General features: G+C 38.8%; 1 protein-coding gene across 1 annotated transcript; it reads left to right on the top strand.

The window, feature by feature from the left end:
* Nucleotides 1-6,012: 6,012 nt before the first annotated feature.
* Nucleotides 6,013-6,933, top strand: LOC101441089 (olfactory receptor 8S1-like). The gene has a single exon (XM_004468370.2). The coding sequence runs from the start codon at nucleotides 6,013-6,015 to the stop codon at nucleotides 6,931-6,933; it is 921 nt and encodes a 306-aa protein (XP_004468427.2).
* Nucleotides 6,934-8,971: the final 2,038 nt, after the last annotated feature.

An 8,971-nucleotide genomic window follows, 5' to 3' on the forward strand; every position in this document is an offset into this window, starting at 1 on the left:
CTGAGCCTCAACAGACTCCAGCACCTACAATCTGATTTATTGGACTTACCACACTCAGCTAAGATGGAGTTGAAGAAGGACAACCACCACACCATGGAGCCTAGAGTGATTACAACTGAAAATGGGAGGATTGCATCCAGCATCCAGGTGGAATCTGAGCCTCCTCTTGACATAGAGGTGCAATGGACACAACCAATCCAATGTCCACATAGAAGAGGTGGCATTGGATTGGGAAAAGTGGACATAATGGACAAAGGGTATGGGGAAAGGCAGGAAGAGATGAGAGGTGGAGGCGTCTTCGGGACATGGAGCTGCCCTGGATGGTGCTTCACCGGACATTGTAAATCCTCACAGGGCCTACATGATGGAATAGAGGAGAGTATGGGCCATGATGTGAACCAATGTATATGAGGTGCAGAGGTGCCCAAAGATGTACTTACCAAATCCAATGGATGTGTCATGATGATGGGAACGAGTGTTGTTGGGGGGGGGGGGAGAGGGGGGGTGGGGGGGTGGGGTTGAATGGGACCTCACATATATATTTTTAATGTAATATTATTACAAAGTCAATAAAAAATAAAAAAATTTAAAAAAAAAATAAATAAATAATGTCTATATACACCTAAGAGGGCTTAGGTAGATGAGCAGGAAGATGTCTTATTTATCTTTAAATACCCATTATGTGTCAGTACTTGGCATTCTAAAGAAATGTTGAATGAACTAATGGTCTGTTGATTTTTTGCATGGCTTCAATTAAATTAATGGAGACTTGTCCTCTGTGTTTGCTAATAATGTGTAAATTCCAATAATATGTTGATGACTTTTCTGTGCTTCAAATAAGAAACAAAATATTTTTACTTTTTATATTTTAAAACCCACTGTTTGAGTTATTAATAATAATTTACTGTATGTTTGAATTATTAACTCTTTAATATATTCTCTCTTTAATTAAACTCAATTTTCCCAGGCTAGAGTTATTGCCTCTAATTTAATAAATATAATGGATAATCCTGTTGTGAATATGAGAAAAACCTATACATACACAAGATAATAACCTGTGACTTAGGAATGTGCCACAACTCAGCTCCTTTGAGAATTACTAAAGGCCATTCTCAGCCTTTAGAGAAAATGGAGTCCATTTTACAGTGGAATAAATTCTTTAAAATCTCTTTCCTATTATCCACTTTTCACACAAACACACACACACACACCCAGGTTAATATTATTTCTCTTCAAGACTTTAAATTAGTGCCTTAATTCAGAAACGTCAGCTACTACCCTGAAGAGAATCCCCACTTGCCTCCTACTAAGTTAAACTTTCTAGTTGACTAGGAACTGTGTAGTTGGTGAGTCTGGAGCTCTACCTCAGGCTGAGGCTTCAGGGAATACAGGGCACTGGCCCAGCCTCCCCTGAGGGAGACCCTGCCCAGGGCAGCCCCAGCCCAAGTGCTCTGAGTGGTTCCAGGAGAGAGCTCTTTCTTCAGGAGATGCCTTCAGCCCAGGAGTGAGAGCCACAGAGGAAATAAATGAGGCGATGTCAGGTTATTGGACCCAAGAGCACAAAAGGAAGAATCAATGAAATACATGCTGGTTGTTCCAAAATGAGCTTCTTTGGAGAAATTCTTCTTTTCCATTCATGCAGTGACCTTCATTGCAGAGTACCTCTCTAGCCTAAGGTACTGAGTTGATAATCATGATTCTGTGGCATTTCAAGTGCTTCTAGAATTGAACTATTCTAAAGTCCTGTACTTACTGACAGTACAAAAATAGTCTATCTACTCTCTTAAGATTCAGCTGCCTGTGGCACCAGTTCTCTTATGGGGAGATTTTACCTGTGAAGTATCTACCCATGATGGGAAACCCAGAGCACTCCAGGGCTGCCTCCTCCAGGAAAAGCCAGAAACAGGATAATATCTTCTCTAATTCTCTGATTTTCCCTCTGTTTTTCTTCCTGGTAAGTGCTGTAAGTGTTTTCGTTTTGTTCTTCATTGTGTCCCTCACCCACGCCCCGCCACTTCGAGATCCACTCCATTTCTTCCAAAGCCTGAGGCTCCCACTCCACCCTCCCTCTCTTCTCTGGGCTGTAGATGAAAACTCCTGCACCTTGGCAGACAGTCTCCTCCCCAGGATTGGGCCTGATATTTTTGTTCCCAAAATTGTGCATTGCTGCCAGCAGCCTTGGAAAGCATCTCAAAAGTCTCACCCTCCTCCCTGTATAACACTGGAGACATACATATCTTACACCCTGGACATAAATCTGCTCCTGCTTGAGGAGCCCAAAGTAGCACAGAAAGTGTTACCAGATTGAAAAGATGATGTCAGAGATAGATATTGGAGTTTTAGAGTTACGTATTCCCCTCACTTCCCAGAGCTCCAGTTAGGAGAACTGTAGTAAATATTTTCTGTTATTAACCACCTCAGATCTAGTCATGACTAAGACAGTGTAAATCGTGTGAGACAGCACAGGAGCAGCGAGCTCTGAGAATAATTTCAAGGAGTGAGTTTACCTTTGGTCCCCTCTTTCTAGCATTGGTATCCTTCTCCCCAGCTTAGATCCTCCCCCAGGTACATAGCACCTGACTGTGGGCTCTCAGCCCCCCAGGCTTCCTCATGCCCCTTTGTCCAAGCTGACTTTCTACACATACTCTTCAGGCATTTCTTCATTTCTTTTTCTCAATATTTTTTCTTTATTAGAGAAGTCATGGGTTTACAGGATTCCCATATACCACCCTACCAACAACACCTTGCATTGATGTAGAATATTTGTTACAATTGATGATAGCACATTTTTATAATTGTGTTATTAATTAAAGTCCATGGCTTAACTTAGGATTCACTGCTTGCCTTCACTCATTTCTTCATGCCAGAATTCGTTAAAACAACCAATATGGGGAAGGCACTTCACCAGGCAAACAAATAGTATCTCATTGATATCGACCTACTTTCAAGTGGCTGACTATTTGGGCAAGATCAGGTAACTAACTACTAGCTCGCTGTGTTGTTTCTTCTAACTTTGGGTTGGTCCTTAAGTCAACGGAATGAATATGTAAATTTCTGTATTAAAGACTGAATGGTAAGATGCTTATTTCAGTGAATCTTCTTGAATGCTATATAATAAATATACTCAATAATGTGCTTTATCTCTTTGTAGAAGAAATTCATCAAATCACTAGGTTAACCATGGATAAGAAGTGTCTATGATTGAAAAATGGTGAGGCAGGTGCTTGTCTAAAATCCTTCTGAAATCTTTTGCACATTCCACCTCTCTCTATGATCAACCTCCCTGTCATTCCCTTTAGTTTCAATGCTCTCATCCCATGTTCTAAGTCCGACATCTGTCTTTCATATTTCAGATGAAATGAAGCCAATATTTCACTTTTGTAGAGTACCCAAGCTTCAATTTATTTTCATACTTAATTGATCTAGGATTTAAATTCAAAGATTTGTCTCTGGTCATTGAAAACATTAGAAAATCAGTTTGACTACATCATCCTCACAAAAAGTAGAGATAAAGGCAGGACAAACCATGATTCTCCAGAAATTCTACGATGTTCTTAATATGAGAGCTTGAAGCCCTTTGGGATACTAGGCCAGGTCCCCCTCACAAGTGAAATGGACGAATGGAAACAATTTTAGAATAGCCCTATCCACAAATACTTTTCAATATCCAAATTATTGGAGAGAATGGCTTAAATTCATCATTTTATTTTGCTTGTGTATATTCCAGATAAAATGTTTGCTTTCAACAGTATTTTCAAATTTATCTATGCGGGATCCTCAACAGTAACTTCTGCAGTTGATTATCCTTCATCATCACTGAATCTAAGCTGAGGTTCTACGGCACACACAAGTGAACATTGCCCCATTTGTCCAGGCTTACAGGTAGCCCAGACTAGATCTACGATGTGTTTTGGCTGAGCTTGTTTATTAATAGGTCCAGGATTTAGTTTCTAACACTGAGATAGCACCTGGTCTAAGATTGCTGGTAAGGCTGGAGGGGCGGGAGGAGAGCTCTCTGAATCAGCAGGATTAAAACTTTGAGTCCAGAAGGCTACCTGGGTCAGTTTGTGAACAGCCAAACAAAAGCAGAATACTGTAAGTTAGCCTAAAAATACCCATTCCAGGCATGAGTCTTCAGATAGGACAATGACTTACTGCATAGCCACATAATTTGGGGTTCATTGCCCACCATCGTTGTCCTATTGGACACACCTAAGACCTAGGGCAAGAGGATGCAAGAAACTTAGAGAAAACTATAGAAAATTTTTCTATCCCTCATGGACAATAAAAGAATAAGACATACCCAAAACAAATGCAAGCAGCTTCTCGCCAAATGACAAAATTACTTGGGGCTTCTACAAAAATGAGGGTGCAGCAGAGGTTTTTCAGTGATATAAGATGACATGGTCCATGAAGTTATAGCATCACTGAAAATCAGCAGTTGCAGTCCTGGGCATCCTAAGTAGGAATCACAATAATTTTTTTTTGAGCAATGCTATCAGCCATACTCCTGCCTGACATTAGTGCTCTTTGGGACATTGGAGTAAAAGCAGAAGATTGAGCTTGAAGTGGTGAAGTGATCTTGTATGACATTTCCTGTGGGGGCACCCAGGATAATCTCAGAGGTCAGTCTGAAGTGAACATAGAATGGGTATGCACAGAGTCAGAGAAATGCTGGTTTGTGGTTGTGACTCTTAACATGTGGTCCATAACCACAAGGAACTCACAGTCTAGAGAGGGAAACTGGGACATATGTTTAACCTTATGAATAAAAAAGTAAATGTAAGGGTATGGTATAAGGTAACTGAGAGCAAGATGCCAGTTGATTTGAATAGAGAGCTGTAGGTTTAGAGGAGGGAACAGTTAGAATAGGCTACAAGGAAAAAAAGCAAGATTTGCATGAAGCTGGAAGGCCCATGTGAGTTTAGATACATGCATCAAAGGACATGAGTATTTGAAAAGGAGAATTATGTGAGCAAAGCCACAGAACCAAGCAGACCTGTCTAGTATTAGAAGCAGCCAAATGGCTGAAGGTAGTTTAAGGGCATATGAGGAAGAAATCTAAAGTATGTCAGGGTAGGAAAAGTGGTCTTCATTCCTATGGGCCTAGACAATGGGCTTTATTTCCTGGTTCTTCTACTTGTTATCAGTGCATTACAAAAATCACCCTGAATATCAGATTTCTCACAGATAAAACGGGGATAAGATGACTAACTTAGAAAGCAGAATCACCTGGCTATTCTCACAGATTTGTCATGAGAACCAAAAGACATAGTGATTGAAATAGTGCTCTGTGCCCAGTAAAGTCCTACTAAATTAAATCTGCTGTTTAGGAAATGAGGAGCAGAGCCAAACCATGACTTTCATGGGCCCCAGAAACATTTGCCTTTGTGGGTCCCTCCTTTGACTAAAAAAGATTTTTAAAAATTATATTTGATGATTGCATTGATATAAAGACAAAAATAATCCAAACTGGACTATTCACTTCTTTCTTCTGATATTAAAAGAAATAACATTTTCATAGGCCCTAAAAGAATTGTGAGTTCTTGGCTCTGTTCCTATTGTTCCTAATGGATAAGTCGGCCAAGGAAGGACATACTAGATTATTTTGAGGAGAAAAAAAATAATGATTTGGAAATTTAGGAGAGAACAGAAGGTTTAGGAAATTACTACAGAGATGAGCTAGAATTTTTGAAGATTTCAGATCCATAGGAAGAGTCTGGTGGAAGCTAATTACCATAAATGTGGAAGTGTACCATTTTTTCAATAAATCCCCATGGAACAGGAATAATATTTTCTGAAGTATGTGAAGACCACCACACTAGATCAGCAATAGACAAGACAGTATAACATTTACTGAGCTTTAGTGCAGGCAGCTTTAGATGTTTGAACAGAGTCCAGGCAAAGTGGAAAGGGCATGCAAGAAGAAGGGGTGGTGCCTTGGAGGAGATAGGAACCATCAATGGGCATCTCATCCCTTCTTCCTACTTTATTCCAAGGAAATATCCATAAATGACCCTGAGGAACCACAGCACCATCACCGAGTTTATTCTCATGGGGCTGTCTGATGACCCCCTCATTGAGGCCCTGCTCTTTGTGCTCTTCCTGGTGATTTACTTCCTGACCCTGATGGGGAACCTGATGATGCTGCTGGTCATCAGGGCTGATGCCCGCCTCAAAACACCCATGTACTTCTTCTTGAGTAATCTGTCATTCCTAGACATCTGCTTCTCTTCTGTCACTGTGCCCAAGCTCCTGGAGGACCTCCTGTCTGAAATGAAGACCATCTCAGTAGAGAGCTGCCTGACTCAGGTCTTCTTTGTGTTTATCACAGCAGGGACTGAAGCCTTTCTGCTCTCAGTGATGGCCTATGACCGCTATGCTGCCATATGCCACCCGCTGCTCTATGGCCAGGTGATGAGCAGCCATCTCTGTGTGAGGTTGGTGTTGGTCTCGTGGGGTCTGGCTGGTCTCAATTCAGTTGTCATTGTGCTCCTGGCTATTAACCTGGACTTCTGTGAGGACCAAACCATACACCACTACATCTGTGAGCTGCCCTCACTCTTCCCTCTGTCTTGCTCTAATATCTCCACCATTATCAATATCCTGATCTTCTCCATCTTACTGCATGGACTTGGACCATTCTTCCTCATCTTCTCCTATGTCCGCATTATCTCCACTATCTTGTCCATCAGTTCTACAACAGGCAGAAGCAAAGCCTTCAGCACCTGCTCCTCCCACCTCACTGCAGTGATCCTGTTCTTTGGCTCAGGTTTGATTCGCTATCTCATGCCCACCTCTGGTTCCTCCCTGGATTTGTTCTTCTCCTTGCAGTACAGTGTGGTCACACCCATGGTAAATCCCCTCATCTACAGCCTAAAGAACGAGGAGGTAAAAGCAGCTGTGAAAAGGACTTTGAGGAAATATCTTTAATATCTTATTTAATGAACAAAGACACAGAATGGTAGGAAATTCGTGTGTGTTGCCAAGTGCCTGGCCTTAAAGTAGGATTCTTTAGCATTAATTTGAAGGGAGCCAAGAACAACCCACTCCCTGGTTATTACTGACAATGAAAAATAAAATATATGAAACCGTATCTCATTTCATATCTGTAGATCTATAATCTTTATTTCCTTTTGCTACCCTTTTCCACATCCACCACTACTTTCTTCTAGAACTCATAGGTGGATTTTGGATCTCCAGAATTGCTCATTTATGTATCTTACCTTTTCATCCTTATCATTTTTTGTTTTATTGATCTACTTTGATGAATATTGTTTCCAACTTATCTTTTCCAACTATTTTAAACTGTTTTTATTTCTTCCACTTTGCAATTTTAAACAATAGTCTTCAACCCGTAATTAGGAGTTTCAATTTTAAAAATAAAATCATATATGTTAAGCAGTCTTCCTCTTCCCTTTGCCACTTCAACTCCCCTTTCCCTTTTCTGCTACATTCTGGAATTCTGTTCCGGAATATCATAAAAATTATCTTTACATTATTTGACTTTTGAATACATTAAATTCTAACTTGAATAAATTAAATTCTAATGTCTCTAGTTATTTGGGTTTCATTCTCTGTTTAAACTTATTTAATACCCACTGGCATCCCTTCCATTACACATTTCCCATTTTTTCTTCCCATTTTCCACAGTAAGTATATTAGCTAGATGGTTTGTTTCTAGAGCACCAATTACCTGTCTTCTTACCCTGGCTCTGCCCATTGAAGCTGTACAGTAAGTTACTAAATTTCTCCACGACTCACTTCCCTATATAAAATTTTGGGATAATAATAATATCTATTGGCTTATAGGATTATTGTGAAGATTAAATGAGGTGGTGTGTATAAAAGAACACCAAGAACACTAATGGCCACCATTTGAGCATTACCATCATTATTCCTGATGGTATTGTTTTCCTTTTACCTTGTTGAATTATGTACTTATTTAGACTTTTAAGGAAATGAACATTATGCCATATAATGACCTTGCATATCTGATAATTTCATTATTTTGATTCTACAAATGATAAAAGGTAACTAGCTTTAGAAATTGGAGTTCTCATCTTTTTTTCCTCTGTGTGTAATGAATATTATCACACTGCATCTACTATTCTTCAGAAGATGTATAATTGCAGCATGACTTTTTAGCACCAAGAGAGCTTAAAAGCAATTTTTAAAAAGGTAAAATGATAACATCACAGAAAGTACAATAAGCAAATATAACAATAATGGATATATCATAAACTTACCAATTAAAAGGAAAAAGACTCTAATTAGGGGTCAAAAAATCTATATGCTATATACAAAAGAAAGACTTCAAAGAGACTCATGTAGGGCGGAAGTTTTCTAAAACTTGTACAAAAATAAAAATTAGAAAATGCAAACAGAATAAAAGGGGTATGGTATTATTGTCTGTCAAAATGGAATTCAAAGCAAAAATATAAAATACAATAGCAAACCATATAATAGGTGTTCAATAAATATTTGCTGGATGAATGAATATCACTTTCAAAATCTGAAGTCTACAATCAGCAGTGATGTCTACAAGCCACAAAGAAGATTTAACAACCATGAACTTTTACTGCTCAAACAACATAGAATAGCATAAAATACTCCAGGGAATAATAAGGGAAGTGAACAAATTTTGGAATTATTGTGAAAGAATTCTAGATGCTTTTTGTAGTCCTTCACAAATTAAATAGAAAAAACAAAAGTAATGGCAAGGATAAACAGGATAATACAATTAACAATAGTGTTCTCATAAAATATATCTAATTGTACACCCTGCAAACTAATATCCATAGAACATTTACAAAATGGATGAAATGAAAACCTCATGGAATTCCAAAAAGTAGAAATGTGACAAATTAAATTCTTTCTCCATAATTAATAAAATAGCAACAGATGTACATAGAATAAGTAAAACAAAAAGTAACAGAAATGTTTAGAAATTTTTTAATATTCTGTTAAA

The sequence above is a fragment of the Dasypus novemcinctus genome, chromosome 12 (assembly GCF_030445035.2).
Source record: "Dasypus novemcinctus isolate mDasNov1 chromosome 12, mDasNov1.1.hap2, whole genome shotgun sequence".
NCBI classification, from domain to species: Eukaryota; Metazoa; Chordata; class Mammalia; order Cingulata; family Dasypodidae; genus Dasypus; species Dasypus novemcinctus.

Coding starts and splice junctions, on each gene's coding strand:
- LOC101441089 (XM_004468370.2), top strand. CDS start 6,013: ATGACCCTGAGGAACCACAGCACCATCACCGAGTTTATTCTCATGGGG.